At 40.3% G+C, this 25,742-nt stretch overlaps 2 protein-coding genes across 2 annotated transcripts in view; one reads left to right on the forward strand and one right to left on the reverse strand.

Annotated features, from left to right (window-relative positions):
* The window catches only part of LOC124162036 (kynurenine/alpha-aminoadipate aminotransferase, mitochondrial-like), a 357,705-nt gene that overhangs the window by 19,755 nt on the left and 312,208 nt on the right, over positions 1-25,742 (forward strand). The gene's annotated exons all lie outside the window — the stretch shown is intronic.
* LOC124162032 lies at positions 1,111-21,303 on the reverse strand. The gene is made up of 4 exons (XM_046538361.1): positions 21,009-21,303; positions 17,171-17,506; positions 9,457-10,582; positions 1,111-8,127 (listed from the first exon to the last, which is right to left on the reverse strand). Exons 1-4 carry the CDS (start codon positions 21,287-21,289, stop codon positions 7,804-7,806), a joined length of 2,067 nt encoding a protein of 688 aa, XP_046394317.1. The 5' UTR covers positions 21,290-21,303; the 3' UTR covers positions 1,111-7,803.

Below are 25,742 nucleotides of genomic sequence, written 5' to 3' on the forward strand. Positions count from 1 at the left end.
ACTGAGCAATCATTACAAGGTGTAATTTTGAGTTTTAAACAATTTACACTTCACGAAAAAGGGCCAAAATCGATTTGCAGAGCCAGATTGATAAGCCCTCTTTCTTAATGTACGAATCCAGTGCTACCAAATATCGGGACTTGATTTCGAGACTTATCTCAGAACTTTATCAAGTGTAGACTAACCTCCTATCGACATAGTTCACAGGTTGGACGAGAGATCTCTTTGACTCGAGTCTCGAAGATTTAGCTCAGAAATATGTCCACAGAAGGGAAATTACTGAAAATTTTGCCGCTAATAGTACTTTGAGCCCTGAGACGTAGAAGAACGGGATTGTTTTGAATTCTGAGAAATTTTCTCCAATGAGGGTTGGAAAGTATGCGTGTCCCCTGGCAACAATTGGAGTCTCCGAGACTTATTCCGCATTGTCTTCGGGAGAGATGCCATTTCCAATTGTTATTTGACTCTCGAGACTCACTCAACATCGAGACTTTTAGACTCTAGCGGACACGTTGGTTTAGAACGGCTTTCCAACCGCATTTATTGCGTTTGAATAGCTGTTTACCGTGCGTGTCTTTTGGACAGATATTTTAAGACCGAAAGGAACTCCTACAGGCGTCATTTTTTCAATTGAATTTTCACATTGAATTTGATAACACGCTGTATCTTCCACAGATTTTAATTCAGCTCCGAACTCAGTTTCAACGACAGAGCATCATTGTCAAGAGCGTCAAAATCATATATTAAGTAATTTGATGCTTAATTACACCTAAGAATAAGGGAAACATGTCTGAGTCTGTAACATTGGCCACTATTTGTGAACCGTGATTTATGCGCTCCGTCGTTGAAACCGCGGTCCGTGTTCATAAAAAATATGAGGATATACCTTTTGCCAAATTCAAAATTTTAAGACCCAAACATCATGGTGAAGATGGTTTTTCATGTACTCGGTAACCATATCCTTTTTGTTTCGTTGTACATCCTTATATTTTTTCCCTGTATTAGTTGGCATTGTGTATAGCGTAGCATCACATCAGCAAAAAATTAGACTTACATTTTAGTTAAATAGCAACCACGAACACTAGGGAAAGTAATAAACACAATTCAATAAATAGTTTGACATAATGTTAACATTTATTGCGATTCGCACAACATTTTTAGAGTTCTGCATTTTGTCTCTTCTACAAAAAATTTGCACATTCAAGGCCAACCATGTAGCATTTATTCGCAACGGCACGAGTAACACGGTGTGCAGGCAAGTTCCAACTCGTCCGCCTTTTGCTGCTATTTTGTTTGCATGTTTGTTTCATCTTCTCGACACAAGTGGCGCTGCTTGCGGCCACGCGGCCAAAACAATGAATGGCCTGTACTCTCACACGTTCTTAACCAGTCATCCCAAAACACTCACACAAAAAGAAATCCGTTCCATCTCACTCTCTTTCATATTAACAATAATAATATTTATTTGTATGTTCGTACAAACTTTAATAATTTCAGAACAGTTTTACGTCTGTGTCCAAGTAGATTCTCGTTTTTTATACGAAAATATAGCTCGCTTATATAATTTTTTCACTTTGTCGTCGACTGAAAAAGTTTATAATCATAATTTTCACATATTGTTTTATTGGTGGTGCCGTTTTGAAGCGCTTCTTTTCGAAGCTATACCCGATTCATGAACAGAAGAATTAGCAGTGGCTCTCCGTTTCCTTCCGCATCGCATGCTCTCTGTCAACTGTCACACCTTGCCAACCCATCTATGTATTCGTTTTCCACCTAATTTTTACCCTATTCATAACAGTTCCAAGATATTTATGTACATTTTCCCGTATTTTTACACCATCCCATAGTGTTGGTGTTTCATTTACTTGCGAATTTTTTAAATAACTTCCAATTTATAAAAAAATCTCACCCGACAAAGATTTCAAAAGAGTACAGCATGCGTACCGGGCGATACACCTTCATCGATTCCTGTGCACCGAAAGAAATTGCCCTGTAAATTTCTTAGCAACACGTATTTGTCGTCTCATTGTTGAAATCGAATCGGTAAGAATTGACAAAAAACAAAATAGGAGCGAAAACACGGAAAAAATCCTAGACCTACCACAAATTCACGAGTATAAATGTAAGAAGTTACCCTAGTTCAGATTTATTGCGAAATAAGCTCAGTAAGTAATTAAGAAAATAATTCCTTGTATTAAGGCAGGAAAAATGTGTATTCATATCAGTTAATAAAAAATATAAAGTTTGCCGAAGCTATTGTCGTCGACTACTTGCTATTACGCCGTGGTCACTATCACTCGAAAATGATTGGTCAATAACGAACAAAAGATGGGGCAACTCAGGTTTAATTGGTCTAATCAGGCTACGTAGGCCGAAATCCAATCCATGTATACCAATGTAGTATGTACCAACACAAGTATGTGTACTAGCCAACCCCGAAAAATGTCGGCCTCGTTGGCGACGGGGTGAAGTCCTTGCCTGCCACACAATTGACAGCGGGTTCGAGTCCCGCCTGGGTAGGTGTCCCCTATCCACTACATGGATGTTCGTGTAAGTTTGATTGCTACATTGCAAAACCCAAACATTAAAGGCCAATGGGGCTGTTTTCGATGGCGTACTAGTACATTAATGAAACAATAAAAACCGGAACGTATCTACGGACGACCCAAGTGCTCGCAAACTGAAGCGGCCGTCGAGGAAATTATGAAACAAAGCAAATCGCTTTCCGCAGCGTTTTGCTAAAGGGCATGTATGAAATTTATGGAAAAAATGGTTGCTTGTAAAACTGGCCGCATTAGTAGATTTAAACGTTACTTAGAGAATAATTGCGTCTTTAGGAATTAATTCAGCGGCGAGAAGGAGGATGAAATGTATCGAAGAAGAGTTTCAATTTCGATGCAATATGCGACGCTGCATAAAATTAAATGCACTAAAAATATAAATGCTAAAAGAGGCTATCCCAAATTCAATTTTTCAAAGCTTTTAAATCAGCAGCTGGGTGCGAAAATGAACAAATGCACGGAAATCAGCAAAAACATATATCAAACCGAAAATTTTGGAAGCCCACGCACATTCCAAGCAAACGAGTCAAAAATATGCTAAAAATATTTCTACTCGAAGCTTTTAAATTTGAATATCGTTTAAAAAAATAACATTTTAAACCTAAAAGTGTAGCTTGGGTGGAGAAAATAATCTTTTGAGAACAAATAATATGGTCATACGTTTGTGGCCCTTGTTTTCGTGTGACCTTGTTTCTTTAGCCTGATCGGTACAGCTCCGTGGTGCTCCTTCAGATGTACTAAATCTCGTTTTGGTCGTGAAGTTCGCCCTGAGGCAAAAAATGACGTCATTTCCGGAAAATGCCGACATTTTTTCACGCCTGGCATACCAAAAAGTGGATTGGAATTCGGCCAAAATAATAAGCCCAAAGTAATGAAACGAATAAAAAAGTAATGTATCCGCAATTCAATTACTGCTGTCAGTAGATTTACAATATTGTTTGGAGCATTTTTTCCATTGTACTTGCTTTGAAAGATAAGCATTGAGTGCTAAGATTTATTTCTTATTGCTTGGACAAAGAATACTTGTTCTACTGCCATTATATCGCTCGCAAGGAGAACCACCTTTCGGAAAACTTAACAACCAAGCAATTGAAGCCCCGGCAGGTAGATAAGTTCTGCGAATCATCAAATGTCAGCAAATTACTTACTGAATGTTTAGTTTAATAAACATGAAGATAATGTACGATTTAAGTTTTTCCGGTGTATAATATTTAGGAATTATTCTTGGGCTCTGCACCAGGGTATTGGCTTCAGAAGTCAGCAGTGGCGGAAAACTGTATCAGTAAAGACGAAGCCATTCCATTGAGAGATGACATAACTCTTTGTCGTTCAGAGTGCGAATGGTCCCGCATCGATATCTAAGAATGTCACTAAAAAATTCATTCCATACCAAAAAATCCGCCTTCATCAAAAAAATTCAATCGTGACATTGGATTTATTATAAGTAATACTTGGAAACCTTGATAAATTTGCCTAAAACACAATGAAAAGGACAGAAACAAATAACAAAGTTAAAAAATTCAATCAGGACATTCGATATCATCTTAGCATTACTTGAACACCTCTACAAAATTGCTTCAAACACAAGGAAGAGGGTAGGAAATAATTTTATGGCAAATTACGACCATCTGCCAATCAGACGACACCCATCATTATTTGCTCAGCCAGACCAACAGTCAATTCAATTCATTGAGAAATATGACACGGTGTAATAACAAACACTCCTTGAAGATGAGAAGTCTTTCTCTGAAACGTCGGCGAAAGTAAAGTCAATGACCTTGTGCAGAGTCCGAGGAGAATTCCCTTGATGAAGATAATAATGTCTTCAATGACAAGACCACTTTTTTACGGCCACAGAAGTTACTTTGGAAACCTGTGTTTTCAGGTTTGCTCGTGTTTTTTTTCGTGATTTGGTGTTTCATCGATTGCGTAACTAAAGCAACGAGTCACCCCTTGAAAATTTTTTCGCGAATCACGCAAGCACGAATTCATCTTCTTAAAATAACGCTAAGAACATTTAAAATATATGGAAGCATACGAATGACATTCAAACTGTGTAAATTTACCTCTTTCATTGACAATTAGCAATTTTATTTTCTCCGTAGAGCGAAGGAACAGCTTATAAATGATAAGAATACATTGCTTACTAAACTTCATCTTAATCTTAGTCTTTGGCGGCATCCCGCCAGTGACATCTCTTTATTTTTCCTTCATTTTGTCAGAAGTAGTGATACAAATATAATTCAAGACGTGTAGTAGTCTCTGCATCTACCTAATTCCCACTAAACCATACTTTGAAACATCAAACTGGAGTGACATTGGTGGTTGACAGTTAAAACACTCATTTACCTTTTATCTACCTATCGGTGTCTCTGGGAGGATTTTTCTGTCTTTAGTTTTATTTATTTTTTTGTTAAATACCAACAAGATCTAAATTTTCAGCACATTAACATGACTCCTCCCTCTACTTCTCTCCATTTATTTTCTAAGCAAATTTAATAGCACCTTACAATGGGCCATTCCTAAACACGATGCGATAGCTCCCACTCGTTTTTTCTAGTATCGTTTTCAAATCTTTTTAAAAAAGCCCAAAACAATTTCTTGCCATATCCTAAAAGTCTTCCTAGAAAACTTAAAATATACTCATAGCATTCTGCCATGATCCTCCGAGATAGAAATTCGTAATGAGCGCAGTTATTCATTTTTTTTTCTTTACCCATACATGAATTTGGACTTAAGTTTAACTAGTGGTGTTTTTCTGCTCACTTTAAATAGCTCTGGAAAACCCTGTATTTAGTTTTGATTTTGAAAGTTAATCTGTTCAAAGAGGGCTAGGGGAATAGAATCGTGTCTGGCGAAAGTGGCTTCTGCTTTCAATTTTGGCCCAGAGAGATAGGAATCATATTTTTTTCCTCTGGGCCAATATTGTACAAGAGCACTGATATTCCTAAGAAAATATGGGTTTAGATAAATTTTTGGAGCTCCCATTCCCGCGACTGATTGTTGATTACGTTGCATTCGCTTCGAAATGTGAAAAAGAGAGCGGATAAATCAATCGTATCGCTTTGAAACATGGCCTTTAAAAATTTCCCCTTCCTAGTATCGAAAAGTCGCTTGGTTATAAAATTATCTTAGTGTCCGTCACCACATCACATTTCATAACGATTGCCCTCGCATATTTTCGCAATGCACAAATTCCTTACAATTTTTAGCGCATCCTTTGGGATTTGCCATCGCTCACCACCTGTCTTTTTTCCATCCGCCCAATCTTCATGAGTCCAGCGTGCGCTTCCCGAGGTAGATGATCCTCGCAAACGTGGGTAAAACCGACCAGAGATTCTCAACCTCAAATACCACTTTTAATTCTCTATGGGTGTTAGCGAGCGACTGCAAAAATGTTCCTCAACTTTCACACACTTAAAAAAAAACTTTTCTAATTTTCTCTTCCTCTCAGGCCAAAGTATGTCTCTCTCACATCAAAATATGCCATCTATGGCACTATTGCAGCCTCTCTCGTCCGACTACGAAGCGCGGTGAAGATCTATTTCGCACCGAAATCCCAAATCTCACTAAAAAAAAGAAACAAATGGTCTGACGTTCTCGTCTCACCCAAGTTTGTAGCAACCCAACTTGTTGTCGAGGTACATTCATTCATCAGTAAACTTTTACCCCATTGGTGTTCTTTCGAAAAGCCAGTTCAATTGTTTCCATCACTTCAACACGTTGCTGAAACAGTGGTCCTGGTTTGCAGATATGCCTGCCCTTGAAGAGCGATAGAAATGCACAGTTCACCAATCTCAGTTCTCTCGTTAATATATAAAAAAAACTCTTTTAGGAAAAGGAGGACACCGAAATAGAATTTCGTGTCTCCATCGCGAGTACAAATTCCCTTCACAGATATTCCTACCCGAATTCACATAAGATTATTAAGGGATCACTGAATTTCGTCCACCGAAGTGTTCGTAGAGAAACCAATGAAAACTGTTTTATAGAAAAAACACTGAATCGACACAAGATGTCCATGAGGCATTTCTTTGATTTGAACTAGGAAATCCCAGAAACTTGTCACTATACCGAGAATCTGACTACGGTTTGAGAGTGTCGCTAAAACATTCTGTTCACCCGATTTAACCAATATGCTAGGAAAGTTCTATTTGATGAATGAATTTACATCATTTGTCCAAATTAGAATTTCCTGGTTTTAGCCGTCGTCCGCTCGTTTCCAAGATCAGCGGTTGTCAGCAGTTTAATTAAAGGTCGGTAACATTGAAGCTTAGTGTGTATTTAGAATTAATGAATTGAATTCTTTAAACCAGATTCCATAAATTAACTCGTACGTACGTAATAGATCTATGGAAAACTCAATTAAAACAAATTTTATTTCTTCTTGGGAAAACGTGAAGAGTTTTTGTGTAACTGTCAGCGCGTAGATCTAAATACTTTTCGATCATTCGCCGCGAAGATTCCGATATTTCCCAGTTAGCGGCGACTGTATGGTAAGAGTCACCGTGCTCATCGATTCCAATCTCACAAGATCATCAAGAATAGCACTGACCTTAACCACGCGGTAACCAAAAGAAGGGGACAATATTGATAACGCATGACTGTGATTGAAAAGGGAATACTTGGTAATGCCACATAACATATATATGTACTACCCTTGCGCAGACGTAGAACGTCATCATCAAAATCATGATCGTATAAATACATTATGTGGACTTACCAAGTCTTCGATTTTCAATCACAATCATTTTAAAATTCAACGAAGTCACCCCTGAGGCTACTAGATTCATCAAGTAATGCAAAACCGCGTGAATTCTGAAGCTGAAATCTATACTAAATCTGGACAAATTGCATCTTTTAATCGGTTTGTTGGATGTGTTTGACAACACTTCTGAGCCGTAGTCAGATTCACAGCAGCGTCTAGTCGGGACCTCGGTAACAGCAAGAATAATTCTCGGGTTCTTCACAGGGTGAGGTTTTCCATAGCCGACGTTTCAATGCCAGGATTGTGCATCGTCATCAGGACAGATGAGTGTCCACGGATGAGGATGAGTGGCCAGTCGCTCATCTGTCTTGAAAGTCGAGAATCGAAACGACGGCTGTGGAAAACCCGACCTGATGGAGAAAGATGGAGAAGAATTCCCGTAGCTTCTTAGTTCACCGGGAAAGGCAAACCATCCCATCAAGCGTGTCCTCAAGCGCCCCTCAGACGGATGGCAGAAGCCCTCAACTCCTTCCGCTAGAAAAGCGTCTCCCTGGATCCCTTGTCGGGCACCGTGAGTTGCTCGCAGGATCCGGATCCGAACATTGGGAAGGCGAGGGGGTCGGAGATCGGCGACGACGACAGGCACAGCGGCGGCGTGGGCTGGGACTTGGGGGAGGTGAGCGAAGAGCGGTACGCGGAGGTGGCGTCCAGGCGGAGGATGGTGGGCCTCTCGGCGGCCGGCTGCGCCTCGAACGGCCGGTACAAGCAGGCGCTCCTCACGTCCTCGCCCGGGCTCTGCAGGAGGGGCGCCGGAGGGGGAGACTCTGGGGTGGTCGCCAGCTGCGGCAAAGCGGACACCTACGCAAAAAGAACAATGATATATCACCAACCTATTCATTAGACCAATTTGATCAAATGAATGGGTATGATATCAAGGAGTTTTGATCAGTTAGATATTTATTACTCACCCCCCAAAAAGGCACAGTGCCTTTAACATGGATTGAACAATAAAATTAACATGTAAATTATTATATTTTGTCGGCCTCGTTGGCGGCGGAGCAAAGTCCTCGCCTGCCAAACTGGAGGTCGTGGGAGCGAGTCCAAACTGGGTAAGTTACCTTTATCAAGAGCATGGTTTTTTGTGTACGTCAAACTGTTAACTTGTTAATAACCACGATGTAAAAGGTCGCATACAGCTGTTTTCGGTTGTATTGAAATAAATAAATAAAACAATGGCCAAGTAGCGCTGTTTTCGTTGGTGCGGAAATAAATAAATAGAAATGTGTAAAAAAGTAAACATAAATAGCTAGAAATTAAGATAACAAGAATAGATGTTTTTTGGAACGGTAACTTTTTAAGTGGCGCGTTAGTTAGGATTTGAAAATGGTAACAGAGGAAGAGAAGTCCTGGGAAAGATCTGCCTTATCGTGAAATATTGCGGTCTCATGAACTGTTTTGCCGAAAAACAAATGGATGGAAATGAATGCCAAGAAAGGGCTCGAATGAAATATATGGAACAGGTGCTGAAGAGTGTGAAAGAGATGAATTGCGCTAGTGCGAAATGATTAGCTGATTTGATTATCAAGTGGAAGTATATGTCGAGGCAGTCTAGTTATTACTGCACTATGAAAGTATCCCAACGAATGTAGTGCCACCACTCATATTTGTGGGCCAAATATGATTGCCTGATCAATACTTTTTCAAGTCCACTCGTATAAAGATGAAAATTCGAACACCGCCATGTAATATGCTCTTTACTGAGATCCCTGACCTCCACCACCAAATAAAAAGAATGTAAAAATTAAAATTTAAATAAAATATGAAAAAATGCGCTCTTAGTATCCTAAATTTAGAGTAAATAGTAAAAAAATGCCTTCCTTTTTACTATGTTACCATGCTACGTAAATAAACTTATGGAAAACCCGTCGTAGAATGGTCATAAGTGAGTTGCAGAGAGAACATTCTGTTGGCAGAAAAACTGCTTCATCTGTTACAAGCATTGGTAAGTCTAAACTACATTCAATAATCACTGCGTTAACAGTCTTGCGTATTATGCCCATCGTTGAAACGAGACCTTGAAACACTGGAGAAAACGCTGATTTTTCAACGTGATCGTGGTGCCATTTTATTTGTTGGGATTCTTTTTGGACCCATTGTGCAGTGATGATTGTCGCCCTTGCCCCTTACCTGCGCGCTGATAGTCTCACAGGAGGGCTTGTTTACGGGGGCGGTGGCCTTCCTGCCCCCAACCGAGAAGCCTCCGTCCACGGTCCACCTTCCTGGGGGCCTGGGCGAGGCTGGTGGCGGGGGTCGGGGAAGCGCGGACGCCGTGGGCCGCAGGTTCGCCGACGGCACCATGAGGAAGTTGGGGGACTGCTTGATGGAGGACGGGTGCGGGGCCCGCTCCCACACGGGCCCTCCGGCCCCCTGCGGAACCGTCAGCAGGTTGGTGGGCTGCGGGATGGGCCCCTCCTCGCTGTCCGACGAGATGGGCGCCACGGAAGAGGCCCTCCGGCTGCCCGCCAGTGACGACTCGTCGAAGAAGACGGAGTCGGAGCCCACGGACCGCGCGTCGAAGTCTCCGTTGCGGGCGTCGAAGTCTCCGCCGGGCGGCGGGACGCAGTCACTGCTCAGCGAGGACGCCGCACTGCTGCTGCTCCCGCCCGTGCCGTACGAGGCCAGCGGAGCCAACACCCGCGCCGCTTGCGCAGGGGTGTCTGCCGCGCCCCTCGGGCCCGCCAGTTGCCGCTCGCTGCCGCGCGGCGACACGTCGGGCGTGGGTTGGATGACGTTGATGTCGATGGGGTAGGTGCCCCCGGAGTTGGACGACCGCGAGGAGTCCCTCCTTTTCCGGCGGCGCTTATGGGATGCCAGGGGCGGCGGGGAGGCGAGGCGCGGCCTCCGCGGGGGCGGGGGAGGGGGCGGGAACGGGGGCAGACCAAGCAGAACCACGGAGCCACGCTTCTCGAGGTACGAGCTCACTGAGCCCGATCCGACGGAGCTGAGCCGCCGAGGAACCTCGAGGTAGCAGCACGACGAGTCGTCGTCGTGTCGGCTGATGCTGTTCTGGCGACTGAAGCTCATGCGCTGGCTGAAGCTGTTCTGTCGGCTGAAGCTGGTGCGCTGGCTGAAGCTGTTCTGTCGGCTGAAACTGTTGTGACGCGTGGAAGGCGTGAGGGCGGCGGCGGCCTCCACGGCGGCCGCGATTGCCGCCGCGTCGCTGGGTGCCCCCGCCTCCCCGAAGGTTGGGTATCCGGGCAAGCTCTTGCCCCGTCTCCTGCGCGGCATCCGAGGTCCGCTACCACTGCCCCACCTACGAAGGAGCATTGCGTGGATTATGTGCACCAGGAGAGAACCACATCAATCAGTTCATGAGAGCATAGAGAGCTGTTTTGGCGTACCATTTTTGCACATTTCTTGACGCCATATTAGTAACTTCAACAGTACAAGGTAAGATGTGATGGAATAGCATGATTACAGAATTGAATGTAATTTCGGTTTTGCATTAGCTTCATCACGAGGTCTATTTGAAAGATATTGGATCTCTAGGCTAGATTATATACTACTGTATACTAGACCTGATGATGACGCTATGCGTCGAAGCGCGAAGTTCATTTCCGCAGTAAAAAAATAGATAGTAGGAAAAGCAAGGGACAGGGAAGGGAAGCGACGAGGGCATTTTAGCAGCGGGATCACTACCACGATAATGTGGCCAAGTAGGTAGCATCCTAAGCCCGGAGCGCCGGATGTAAAGTGCGAGAAATTTCATACTATGAATTTCCCGGCAGAAAGTTGAAATGAATGAATACACTGGTATCTTGATCATGTGTGACCCGCTTACCACTGGTTCCCATGAAAATTTATCTGAGTACACTCGTTTTTCAAGGTAGAAATTGAAGATAAGCTCTCTATGCTCTGTTCAAGGATATCTAAGTGCATTTTCTGTATCATGCTGCTAAAACAGACGGAATGCATAGCAATATGTCTCTCCTGTGAGAATTTTCAATTGCAAAGCATCATTTGTTTATTTAAATGCACTGTTAACCAAATAATAGTGTTTTCTTGTGTAAAAGTCCACGCATTGAAGTGACCACTCGTCTACTACGTAGAATGATGCAGGCACGATAAAATTAACCCTTCTGTACAGACGGTACATGGTCATCCTTATCATGGAACACGTCTTGCGGCTTATATCTATTCAGGCATATTGGCTGCGTTACGTCTTACGCCAGGCATTAGCCGTGCGTTTTAATGCAGCCATAGCTTCTAACTCAGCTTAGTGTTATTCTATTCTCCATTTCCGTGATAAATTTGACAGCTCTGCTAGACCGAATTGCATTGACAATGGGTTGTGATTAATTTGCATTAATGTAGGTGCAATATTGACTTCTTGCTAGGAAAAAATGTGAAGACTAGGAATTGGTGACATTTTGGGAGGAAATAGTGAAGGATGCATTGAAGTGTGAAGCAATTGAGTGACGGTGATTTAGAAGGCAGAAGAAGTGCTTGCTTAGTGTTTTAAGTCTCACCTATAACCTTTCCTCGCATACACACATTGGGTGAGCATTCGCCACAGTCTTGTGATAACCCTGCTTCGTCAGACGATAAGTGGTCGGTTACAATGAAAAAGGATCACATAAATTATCTGGAAATCATAATTCACATTTTTCAAAATTTTTACTTCTGAAGGCTGAATCATGCGATAATTTTTTCGTCCCATTCGAGGGATAGCTCCAGTGACTGATCCGGTTTTGGCGAAAAAAATTACAGTTCCCCGCAATCATTTCATGCAGTGGCTCCAGGGAGGGGAAGTTCCATCAATTTTTCCATCACTCGACACGTCCAATTTTCCGTCTCTTAAACCATCTCTGTCACCGTCTTTCAAGCCAATCAAAACGCACGGCCGCTAGTTGTGATATTGTTACGCAACGTTTGGCTTATAATTGAATTACATTTGTCTATACCGACTATGAGACTGTAAATGACGTAGAGCATCCATAATGGCGGTCCCAAATACGGATAATACCAAATCAACACATACTGTCGGCGACAAAATGATGTGCCACTGCACTTTGCCAATTTATATCTGGACTTCAGTTCATTTTATAATAATGAATAATACGTCCTATTAAACGTAATTTTATTCTCAATTCTGATTTAGTTTCTTTACTACGAAAAATTTAAAAATATAGAAACGCCAGTGCAATAAATGACTCCGCGCACCGTAAAATTAGCCGTTTTGCCAGCTTCATGAACTTTGTAACCCAACCCATAGAAAACTACTACGTCTACAATATTCATCTTCCACAATAAGTTGGAAAAATTTATGCATATTAGTAAAATGGCTTTTGATTATTTTTATAATGCATATTTTGTTATAAAATAACGAAAATGCTAAAATTTTATCTAGTCGTACAGTTTACCCCGAAAGGAAAATAAAACTAATAGAAACACTTCTTAACTCATTTGAAAATTTTCTATGATCCATAATGTATAAAAATATTTATATTTGTGAATGTTTATAGCTTTTATGAATGCCATGTTGCCAAACTGGGCCGCGCCGGGCCAGTGCTGGTTATCGGGAAGCAAAGTTTCGCGTGCAACACGTGACAACGTAGCATTCGGTCGCTACGGCGTATTTATTTAATGCCCATATATAATCTTTACTACACATAAATCATGCATTTTCGGATCATAAAAAAATTGCAAATAAGTAAAGAAGTATATACGTCAATTTTATTTTTTCTTTTGGGCCAAACTGTGGGACTAGATAATGTTTAAGTATTTTCGTTGTTTTACAACAAAATAGGCGTTATAAAAATAAGCAAAAGCCATTTCAGTATACTGCATCTATATTTACAACTTAATGTGGAAGATGAATGTGGAAGTTTTCCCTAGGTTGAGTTACAAATTTCATGAAGATGACAAAACGGCTAATTTTACGGTGCGCGGAGTCATTTATCGCACTGGCGTGTCTACATTTTTGAAAATTTCATGGCACAAAAAATAAATCAGAGTCGAGAATAATATTTCCTTTAATATAACGTATTATTAATTATTATGAAATGCACTGAAGTCCAGATATAAATTTTCCAAGTACAGCGGCACATAATTTGGACGCCGATAGTAGTGAACAGATTTTTCGAAATGCTGGACGTGCGACAGCTAGCCGTGGAAATCGGATATGGTGCGAAAAGTGACAGATAAAGCGATGGAAAAAGGAATTGTGGGAATGACAGTGCGATTCAGTAATTGATGGCTCGAGGGATCAATCTTTTGGTCCCTGAATGCCTATAGCTTGAGCTATCACTCTGAGGGACGGAAAAAATTATCGTGTAATTCAGGCTTTTCAATTCATTTTCAGGTTTAAAGAAATGACGAAAAAAACTTGCTGATTAAAAATAACATTGAGTGAAAATTAATTAATTTTATTGATTAAACTGTTCAAATGTTTTTTTGCGTAGGAAATGAGGATACCAAATTTTATTCTCGAAGGGCGTGGCCTCGCGTTCTAGGTATCACAGCTTCTATTGGCGAACCTACGATTTTGAAATAGAAACCTGGCATCATTTTTCTCATTTATATATTTTGAGGATCTCTTTTGTTCCCACTATATTTTATAACTAGAATGTGTTATCAAAAGGTAAAAATAATGCTTTAATGAAAATAGGCGCGGTAATAAAGGAGACATATGTTGGTAGAAAACCTATTCCTTATTTCCAGTTACATTTGGTTTGGTGTCGGTTCCAGGCCTGGAAGACTTCTTTTTCGCTTATATTTGACCGTCGTTCCATCGTAAAAAAATTGCAGTATTAGGCGTTAATGTGCAATCAAGATTTGAAATTTTTATTTCCCACAACTTGCTTTAGTGAGTGGATTTTAGGAACGCATTCAGGAGCTTTGCTTTGCGTTGAATTGTCCAAAAATGGTCCCAAATATTTTATGAAAATGCTTAATCAGAAATTAGTGATTTTGATTTGAAACACCTCTCAATGCGTTCTCGTATTCATAAAATTATTTTTCGTCGATCAAACCTCTGTTGTCGGAGTCCTGTAAACAGCTTAAACATGTTTTTCAATTTCTTATACAGATGGAAAGACTTGATTAAGCACATAATTTTAATTTTATTCCCAAACGTTAAGCCTTCAATAATTAAAGCAAGTGAGTGATATTCAGGTATGGTAAAAGATATGGTTTAAAAAAATGCTTTATTAGGATTTATTGCGCCTTTAAATTCGATATTTGAATAAATGTACAACTGCAAAGGTTTCGACAATGACTGAAAAAAGTTAGAAATCTTTGAGTGTAATAATGAAAGAGTTAAGTTGGGGACTTAAAGATCGCAGGCTAAGGCCGGAAGTAGGCCTGGAATTGCTGTTTCTAACTATTGAATTCGGACTATTAAAAATATGAGCAATAAATTTAAATAAAGCTCTGTACGCAAAATTAGCTTCACAGCTTTGGGCAATAGAAAAAAATTGCGTTGGCTACTGTCTGTAAAAAAAACAAGACACGCTAATTTGTGGTGCTCTATTATATAAAAGTAGCAATTCATTTCAGTCAAACAAAAAAAATCATACGATTAAATTTATTTATACGTCGGATAATTTACTTTTAAAAATTTCGGCACCACAGTATTTTCTGTACTTATTTTTTTCCAAAAATGTCCCGTTTTTTTGCGCGTAAAAACAAGTTGCCTAAATTTGAACGCTTGGCATTCCCGTAGTTTTCGTTTCAGTAACTTACAATTTCGATTCAATGAATTCAGATCTGGTATAAACGTTTTTCAGAAAACAAGTTGTTTATTGCACTAAAATTGATGGGAAAGAGACTTCATCTGTTACTCTTCAGAAGAACCAGCCGTAAACTGCTTCTCTTTCTGAGTTGAGCTGTTTCTTAGCTCATGAACGGTGTATTTTCCGAGTTTTACTTCTCCATTCCATATCAAAACCTTGCTATCTTCATCCTAAAATGTCTTCTCCCACGATTCACGATTTCAATCGTCATTACACGCATGAATGAAAAAGCGCATTTAACGAATAAAAATGTGACTGTGAAACAGAGCGCTCCAAATATTGCACTCTAATTTCCCCATTAATTCATAAATCTACCAAAAATTACGCTAATTTTGCGTTCGTTGCCCTAGATTCCTCGATTGTTTTTCCTGTGAACGCCGTCAATAAAGTTAGTTTACTGGAGCCTTACACTTACAAATTTATTTCAATTAAATTTCTATTTGCATTGCTTGCCCAGAATATCTGTACCAACCCTCCTCCATTCACTTGTACAGGAAAATTTATTTCGTGATGAAGTCAAGTTTATAAGATATTTTCACCGCAATGAGTAGGTTGCGTTTTTCAATTTCGTACTTTTCTTGAAACCTTGGAAATTCAAAATATTTTCTTATTTTAAAAGTTTTGGAACCTCTAAAATAATTCTAAAAAGTGTATTTAGTTTAAATATCAAATAATTATATTTACTCGACCTCGGAGTAGTAAGCATATCCTCGAAGAATAATTTTACTGGGTTTTGGTGATGGCTAATACAATGCATTCATGTAATCACAATGTTATTTCTTGACTAAGTGATATTTCAGTCAAAATTATCACTCAAAATGAGTTGATTTTTGTTTCCTGTGCTATTGTATTTTCCTTACATCAATATATTATTGTACTGTTGTCAAAGTCATGAATGGCATGGCGTATTTCGATATTACTTCATGATTACTTCATATTAAAATGATCCATGGCGTTATTTGGTATCAAAATTTTAATTATCAGCTCATATATGGCAGCACTAAATCATATTTTTATCGACTGCAGGAGTTATTGTATTTCGTTAGGTAAATATTATTAATGGACAAGAAAATTTTTAAAATAATAGACTAAAGTCAGGGAATTGCGGCTCGTTAATTTATTGACACGAAGAATAGCACGCAGTGCACCATAAGTTTGGTAAACTGTAAGAACACAAGGACATGGAGATTGATGGCATTAATGCTCTAGAGGAGCAAATTCTGGTGTTTTTTAAGCTTCTAAAACACACAAGGAGAGCATACACACATAGGTAGAAGGCCACAAACTTGATTTGGATCGGTTCCACCATACAGGTAGCAGATTGGCAAATGCGTTCTAGGAGATGAGGAAGGGAACTGCGGTTACAAAGTAAACAATTATGAATAGGAGAGGAGGAAAGAGGTGATAAGAGGTTCGACGTGAGAAAGTGTAAACAAAAGACGCAGACGAATCGCAATCGCAGAAAAGACGAATCGCACTCAATGCCTGTCGTTTTCTTTGATGAAGGAAACTACCCTATTGTGATGAACTTTTAATATTGTCGTGTTAGATTTGGATAGTTATACTCCGTTCATTATCGTATATCTCTGCGGGTGAGTTGGTGTGGCCAAAGCAAGTGGAGATGAGGGGAGGGAAAGTTTCTCGACATGTGACTTTGGCTTTGCCAATCAGCAAACAGTAGGCGTGGCCTCAGTGAGTCGCTCTACGATCTCCGCCGAGTGAACATGGTGAATCTGCTCGTGGGGCAGTGTGGCAAACCTCACCTCCATGTATGTGACTTACAATTAGTATGCCTTCCACCAACGGTGCCTCATTCATCGCGGTAGATGACAATGTCATGGGCTTCTGTGAAAGGATTATCCCCAATGCCTTCCAAATGAGTAGGTATATTTCTCGGCGCCGGGGCCAACATACCTGTGGCCATCTATGACTCACACGTTTTCAGTGACAAAGTGGGGCGGCTATGTACATTTGGCAATGTTATGTTCACTCCTCCTCTCTCTCTCGGTACTACCCCTCCCCTAACAGCGAAGACATCCGAGAGTGTCCGGGCTCTCACGAAAGCTCACCCGCAGACATAAATTGAATGGGCTATAGTCGCTCACCTTCGCTGCTGTAGGCTCCTCTGTCGGAACGAGGACGCGGCGGCGGCGCAGTTGCCGCACGAGGCGCGGGGCGTAGTGTTGGTGAAGCTGGCGAGTGAGTGTCTGGGGATGGAGAAGGAAGCCGCTCGCCTAGAGAAGCCGCTCCGCGCCATGAGGGCGTAGTAGGCCTCCAGAGGTGCCTCCTCGCCCTCCACGCCCTGCTCCTGCGCCGCCGCAGCCACCGCAGCCATGATGGCCGCACCCTCCGCTGCCGCGGCCCGCTCCTCCGCCTCTATCCGCGCCACCGCCTCCGCCAACTCCTCCTCGCTGATGTGACTCTTGCGGCTCGAACGGCACCTGCAACACCCGCAAACAAAACAAGCAGATGATTATGGGAGTGCTATGGAATTATTGGCTGCGCAACTAAGTTTTCGCTGTTTTTTTTACATTAAAATACACTTTAATTGTGAAAAAGATTGTTATAAATGAATCATTCAACGTAAAATTTTAGGTTTTCCCGGCGTATTGATTGATGAAGAATTTCTCGCGATTCCCACCGGGTCACAGTGGGCTGAAATCGAAAAAAGCTGGACAAAACCTCAAAATCGATTTTTTTAGTGCTGTAATTGAAACTTTGCACAGTTGTTGTCAATAGTTTAATGCATTGTTTGACGCAAACCGCTTTTCATAGGTAAATTTTTTAAACAAATTACTTGACCTCAAAGTTGAACAAATTTCGCAAAAAAAGCCCTTATTGAATATGTTTCGAAATTCAGCATGTTAAAACTAATGCCACACCTTCTGTAGTAATTCAATAGAAACAAAAATGAAATGCACAAAAGAGAATGTCTGTTTGTTTGTCCGCTATGCATTCCCATACAGCTGCACGGATTTCGATCAAAGTTAGTACGTAGGTGCATCTCATGCCACCAAAGCCCGTAGCGCCACCTTTAGTGGTGTCCAAAGCCTTCTTTGTGTCGTTTTCTCATTACCGTTTGTAACGTCACGTCATACAACTTCTGTGGTTGGACATTCTGTTGGACAGGCAAACCTCTTGACACGCTCAAAGGGAAAGCATAACTTAAAGGATTCTACACTTAGCTATTAATTCTATCGGTGAAAACCTTTTTCTAAGGTATTCGTTCACACGAAGTTTTTGGTCTACGCACATACGGACACATAACGACCAATATTGTGGAGCTGGGTATTAGCTGATCCCGTGCGCGGTGCACGGAAATCGTTTTTCCATTGCTTGCTGTTGTTACATATCGATGGCTAAGTTCGAACAACACGTGTCTCAAAAATAGCAACTTTTCAGGGGAGCAAAAAAAAAACGATTAATTTTTTTCTAATTTTACGCTAAAATGAAAAACCAAAAATTAATAAAACTGAAAAGAAGCATACATTTGCCAACAAAGAGTTGTTTTTTTGCTTGAATTTTTATTTTTTAATGTTATTACACTTTGTTTAAGGTACCTGTGTCAAACCGGCCAAATTTTGAGATACGTGTTGTTAGAACTTAGCCATCGATATGTTCACCATCATCATACATGCTATGCTCCTTGACCTAAAAATCCTGCCATGTGAACATGAATTCAAATTTTCCCACTTCTCTGGGCACTATCCTTCCCGAGTAAAGCCGCGTGGCCTGATAGTGTTATAAAAACGCATCCCGCTCAAATTCTGCGTAAATAGGATTCTAAGCGTCACTTTCTTTCTTTCATTCTATGAGGCACGGAGGAACATATCGAAAATAACCTGCTTAAGGCAAGTCTTACACACTTGGTTGTAAATGGAGTCTGGGTTCTGCAAGTCAGTTTGAGCGATATTGAGAAATAACAAATATCGGGACCTGTTATCAGAAAACTAAAAATATCGATATCACATATCGGTCCGATCATGCAGAGATGGATACCAAGGCGCGAATCGTTATAAGTGTTAAATCCCAGCTATATTTATACATATTGCTGAAAATGTTGTTTACAAGTGGTATTAGATGAGCTATAATTATTTTTCGTTCTGTCATACGGGAAAACCGCAGAACTATTGTTACTAATCGATTATTATTACTATTAAAGGTATTTAACGAAATAACTTGGCTCTCTCACCTCCCTTATAGGTAAGTTTCTGCAAAAGTTTCTCATGTTGACAATATCGAGGACCTTGCCGACCCGCTGCTGTGAATAACACCCGCTCTTTGCGGACCTTTCGATGAGTTTCCGACCTTTATTTGGTTTTGCTTAGTGTTTTTAGGGAATAGATTGTAGGTAGGGTTTTCTACTACCATTCCTAGTGTTACTTGGCCTTCCTTTCATCTGGCTCCTACCCTACCCTCCTACCTATTTGGTATGGGTGGCTATACAGGGAATAATGGAGAATTAATTCCGCCAGTGCAGCTCTAGGGGTCATAAGAACGCGCAAACCTTTCCACTGCGAAAAGGTTGTAGCTGAACGGAAAGGTGCCAGTCGATATCGGGTGACGTCTTAAGGACTTTATCATAGAATTTAGCCTCAAAACTAGTTGATTATACATTTTATCTCCATTATCCCAAATATTAGAGTTTAGTTGAGTTGAAAATCCACAGAACTCAATAAATGTTTCTCCGAATAGGCAAACAAACTCACAGACTTTGATTTTTATGCATGTAAAGACCTTGTATGGTTTACCTTGAGAAATAGTAAAGTTATATTGTAATAAATTTTTAATATGGGTGTGAAAATCGTTTACATACATTCAGGATCGTGCCGACGATATTTGGAAGATTTAGTTCAATTGAAAAGCTCGAATTTTCAACAACAATCGAAAGTTGTACCAAAAGATCGAAATAATTGATGGCTCTTAAAAAAAATTTTTTCCCGAGGCATGATTATTATTCATTCGAAAAACACTGATAATACACATAATGGCAATAGAAAAAAACTACTTCGAGCACATTCTGAAATTAATATAAGTAAAAATTGACCAATGCACGCACATTAAACTTTTGGGATCACCGCTTGGAACTACTCGGCTGCACAAAATTTTTTAAGCAATATCAACTGAATGAGATGCTTTCTTGATGTTAGAGGGCGTGCCTCTCCAATTTTACTGGATTTAGAGAAACGTCTTTCACATGGGACGGATGACGTTATAATAGTCCGGTAGTGACGATGCTCGAATGGTCAGGATCGAAGTGAAAATATCGATTTTGGATCGAAAATTGAAGATCATGGCTCGATCTCGATTTTGGACCATTAAAACTCGATTTTTACATCACTAGGAAGTACAGTAGTATCACGCCAAGTGCTCCGTCCGCATTATTTATCGCTATTATTTTTTCTAAATCCCAGAGTCCTCTAGATAGCACTCTCGACACTACTCCGTCACCAAGTCGAGCTTCCACCAGTCGCATAAGCTTCCTCTTTAGCAAAGGCGTTGCTTACCATTGTTAGGCTAAACGCCTCCTAGTGTCCAGCTGGGGAAAATAGGCTGATATCATGTGTATTTTTTTAAAGATATTGAACGAACGAACGAGTTGAACGATTCCTGAATTTTCAAAAATTTCGACAAATCAGGAGGATTTCGGTAACAAACGTCTATGGAGACCAAGCCATAATAATTGCGACTATATAAATAGTGACATAGGACGATTTTAACCTTCAGTATTACAATAGGTTGAAATTTGTCTATTTTGGGTGCAAATTGCTCATTTAAACCTTGAGGAATTATCCTGAGGCTTTTAGGATGTATAGGGTGGTGAAAAATTGTGTAAAAATTTCTTGAAACAATATTCCTCCACCCTGTATAGGGAAGCCCTTTTGAAACTCAACCTTTTGAAACTGTTTCTCAAATATGATTTATGATGTTGTAGTTACTTACCTGCACTTGCTCTTGTACACCACCATGAACACCATGAGGCTGAAGAATCCTCCGAGGGTGGCTGCGATGCGGATGCCCGTCATGGCGTCGTAAGTGCGGTAGTACTCCAACGCGATGAGCGCGGGGTCTTTCGTGGGCCTCGGCGTCTCCGGAACCCAAGCAGGGGGACCGGCCGTCGGCTTCAGCGTCTGCAGCTGCGTCGCGACGCCTGGCCTCTCCGTCGGCGTCGTTGGCGTCGCTTTTCTCGTCCCAACCGACGAGGCGACGCCCGAGTCTTCCATGACCACCGCAAGGGAAGCACCCGAGCCGTCTGAAGATGGAAAGATAAAGCAGGATTACTTTCCGACCATTATATACTAGCACTTTGCCGGAAAACACTCAGCCGATCATTGGAACGAGCAACTAGGATGGGCACGCGGGGTTACACTCCTGAGATGCGGGAACCAATGCGGAGACTTCTACGCCCGCATTCCGACGACGTCACCAGGGTAGAAGGTTAATGCCTGTTCTACACGCTCGGATCAGCTCATCCGGCTTAGCTCAGCCAAATGGCTCAGCACGAACCCATTCTTAACGAGAAGCTTAAGTAGACCCCTCGCCATCTGATGGCAATACCTTAAAGCCTAAGAATACTTGAAAATCGGTGAGCGCTGAAGCATTTTATGGAAAAGGTTCTAGCAAAGCAGATAATTACCGGATTTATTTTGGCAGATCAGTGAATTCCCGAGTTGATATATGAGTAACTTCTACAGAAGGAGAGGAATTTAGAATAATTAAGATGATTTTTCGTCGGTTAGGACGATAATACTTACTCAGGTATTGTTACAGGTTAAGAAGAGAATTTTGAAGTTTTTACATCGAAAAAATCCTAAATATATATTTGGTATATTATATGACTCCGTTAATTAAATATTACGACTATTTTGGATCATCAATGGAATGGTTATGAAGGTGACCGCGAGAAGATGGCAAGAATGCTGACGAGAAGGCGACGACGGTAAAGGCTTTCAAACCTCTTGTTCACTGGGAACGTATTATAAAATTCCAGTAAGGACGTTGGTCTAATCCAGAATCCCATTTCGAGCACGCACCACTAACTTCGTCATTTTTGAGCTCAGTGAGAAGAACCACACTCAGAAGAAAACCGAACGCAACCAAATACACGCGCCCTGTGAGAGAAAAGTGATGACAACAACGCAGCGTTTAACTTAAGCTGGGGCGAGCTGGGGGTCCCAGGCGAGATGATCCGACCCCCTCGGTTGAGCCGTGGTAACGTCTCTACACGGCGAGATCACTCGGCAGGACGGCTGATCCCAGGCGCTGAGCCGAGCGCGTAGAACAGGGATAAGGGATGGTAGGGCTCTCGACGCCGCGCCGTCACAAAGGCGACGCGAGCTACCACAAGCGAAACCAGATTTAATGTACCGACGGAAACGAAAGATTATTCTATGGAGTAGAATAACCATTCGAATTTGCCGTCGATACTCAGCCAATTAGTGAAATCCTTTGATGCCGACTGGATTAGGTGGGGTGAGGTAGTGATGGAAAAAATTTTTATTTTCCCTTGGACGTTTTAAAACTCCAAAAAACGTCATTCCCACATATTTTTCCTTTCTTCAATTGAATTTTAACCTGGTAAGCCATTTCCCGTCAGCATTTTGATCATATTTTTTCCTAGAAATACACACTGAAATTCATTATCATTTCTTATGGTTACATTATGCGTCGAAATGTTTTATTATAAAATGTGACGATATTGCGAAGGGTATTTTCGATGAGATGCAAGGGTACTGTAAAATCACATGTATAACACGTTTATCTTGTGTACCCGCGAATAATTAAGAAAACAATGAAAGGGCTAATTACACGTAAAGTATTCTAAAAATATTGTCATTATAATCTTGGTTCTAAGCTCATACGATGTATGGCGAAAAGCGCCATCTATCAAGTTACTAAAAAACGCTTTTATCTCGGTATTTTCGTGCCGAATGAAAAACAGTTTTTTTCCAACGTTTTTAACGTTTCGCTTTCATCGAAGTGTTCTTCTCTTGGTGAGGTACCGAGCAAAGCAAGTGTCGCAGCTTTTATTAGCATCAGGTGGTAGTGTCAACGTTATATAGTTTCCCTCACATTATTCAGAAAACAATGATGCTTCGTCAAAATATTGCACTTTTATGTTTATTATTGTATTGACAAGTACCTTAGTACATTCACGACGCCTGTACGTGGCCTATTATACTTTCTGATGAATTAACAGGCAGGTAATGCAGAGGGCCGCATTTCAGCTTACATTACTGGTGGTATCAACATGTGCCTCCCTTATTTCACCTTTATTGCATTTTGATTATTAATTATGTGCAATAGAAATTGCGTTATTACCCTCTACATCAGTTAATCTCTTTTCTATGCCAATGACTGATAAAAAAGACGTACAAACAATGCCAATGAAACTTAAATAAATCAGTAGTTACGTGATATGCATTCTTAACTATTGAAGAGACTTTGATGAACGTACGCTTCTTGATTGATTTCGTCATATGCGTGGGTAATTGAAATGCTTTTTGTTGTAAGGAACATTTCATCAAAGACGCGTTAAGCTTCAACGAAAGAGTATTTCAACATTGAATACCGTAACTAAAATGCAAAACAAATGTAAAAAGAAGCTTGCATTAGCTAGTAGTGAGTGCCGTCGAGGTTTTATTCTCGATTGCAGATTGCTTATTCGCTATTTTTCATCCCGCGGTGTCTTTTCCCGTCATTCACGGTTTGAGCTAACAAAACACGGATGAAAGCGCATTAAAAAAAAAACTACCACAGCGAACGTTCCCAATTTTCACGCTTATGTTCCCGTTTATTCAAAATCGACCAAACCGCCGCGTTTATATCCCGGCTTATTATTAAATCACGTTTCGCGCAAATTTTTTTATAAAAACGCTGCTTTTGACGTAAGACTAATGGAATCACATGCCAAGTGCTCCCAACAGATAATTATTCACTAGGTAAGATGAAAAAGGATACAAGCTCAGATTATGACCAATGCAGATGGAAAATGTATAAACAAAGTCGGAGTAAAGTGTTAAAAAATTTCTTATCACTACGTAATTCGAGAATTTTATTTTTTGTGTGTGACGGTGGATTATTTTCCAACCATGTTTCAGTGACTCCCTCTCTCCCCTCTTCTCCCTCCAACTCTTCATCCTTCTGATCCTTTCCTCATCTCCAGCTACTTTTAGACTTAACACTAGCGTGCCCGACAAATGCTTACACCCTATTATGTCCGAGTGGCTCAATTTGACCCAATATGACCATGTTTCCATATTTTACTCAAAATACTTAATTACTTCGCAGTTTATTTATTAAAATTGTTTATAAAGCATTTGGGAGGGTAGTAGAAAATGAAATTTGATTAAAAATATTAAAATGGTAGTTGTTAAACAATTTCTATGGTGTTACATGAATAACTTCCACACATTTGTGAATACCTATCACTTTTCCTCTGATGGGTTTGAAAGGTACAATGAATTTCAATGGTATCAGGTTAAAAAAATTACAATAACATTTTGACAAAAAATCAGTATAAATCACACCGTTACATTGAATACAAAGGAACAGTAGAAAGGCTTCAAATGGATTTTATGCTCTCGGTCAAAATGACCCATCCGGGCATGGCAGGCATTAGTGATGAGAAAAGTAGAAAAAAAAACAATATCAGGCCTAAATTTTGCACAGAGGTAAACCAAACTAAATAATTAAAAGTTATAAAATATGAGTCTAAAACTTGACTTCCTTTCAAAATAATCAACGTAAATATTCTCTTTTGGGTCAAATTAACGCAGCCGGGCAATTCTAGTGTTAATATATATCTGTATGCGATTAAAATATCTCTGTGTCTGTTGACGACTGCGAACCAGTTGAATCACGTGTTGTAGAGTCTTTAAATTAAAATGAGTAGACAGTACGATATATTTGTGTGTACTCTCACGTAGCGAATCTTTGTCAACTCCAGGCATCTTGTTCTGTAAAACCTAAACCGTTTTCAACGCCCCCGTGTCATTCTTCAGCGGAAATATGAAAATAACTGCGTGGAGTAGACAATTTTCCTTATGTATGTACTTAGCCATGATTTCCAAGTTTCACAAAGTAAAATCGCAAACAGCTGAGGTTATGCTTTTATGAAACTGGAGAAAAACTGTCTATTAGTTATAGCAATCCCTGCCGAAGCTACAAGTTCATCATGCTAATAAGGAGAATTGGGTGATGATGTCGATCTTATATTAAAAATTAACCAAATCATATTTTTTATTGGAAGTAAAAACAATACAATAAACCTTTGGGTTTATTTTATTAAACGCCTTGGCCCAAGATCAAGAGTTTAAATGCCATAGATAAAAGACTACATGTTCAGAACCAAAAACGTGTGGAAAATCAATTTCAGTATCTTAAATTATTTCTCTGTAAATATTCATTTAAATACTACCAATGAAATCCAAAATATATGATGATGAATTTATATCACTCCAGTTTCGAATGAAAAAGGGAATGCACACAGCATTTTTTGTTCTGAGCATGTCCTCTATTATGTGTAACAATTAAGCTTAGGACCTAATACCATAGGACCATTTTATTATTTTTTAGTTCGAATGAAGGCGTGAGTTTTTTAACTTAATTTTTTAATTTATTTAAATATTTTTTCGGGTGAATTAGGTTTCCTTGCAGTCAAGAGCGTTCATTTCC

This window comes from Ischnura elegans, chromosome 7 (assembly GCF_921293095.1).
Source record: "Ischnura elegans chromosome 7, ioIscEleg1.1, whole genome shotgun sequence".
Taxonomy (NCBI): Eukaryota; Metazoa; Arthropoda; class Insecta; order Odonata; family Coenagrionidae; genus Ischnura; species Ischnura elegans.

Coding starts and splice junctions, on each gene's coding strand:
- LOC124162032 (XM_046538361.1), bottom strand. CDS start 21,289: ATGGAAGACTCGGGCGTCGCCTCGTCGGTTGGGACGAGAAAAGCGACG. Junction 17,507..21,008: donor GTGTACAAGAGCAAGTGCAG/GTAAGTAACTAC, acceptor CGGGTGTTGCAG/GTGCCGTTCGAGCCGCAAGA. Junction 10,583..17,170: donor AGGAGCCTACAGCAGCGAAG/GTGAGCGACTAT, acceptor GCTCCTTCGTAG/GTGGGGCAGTGGTAGCGGAC.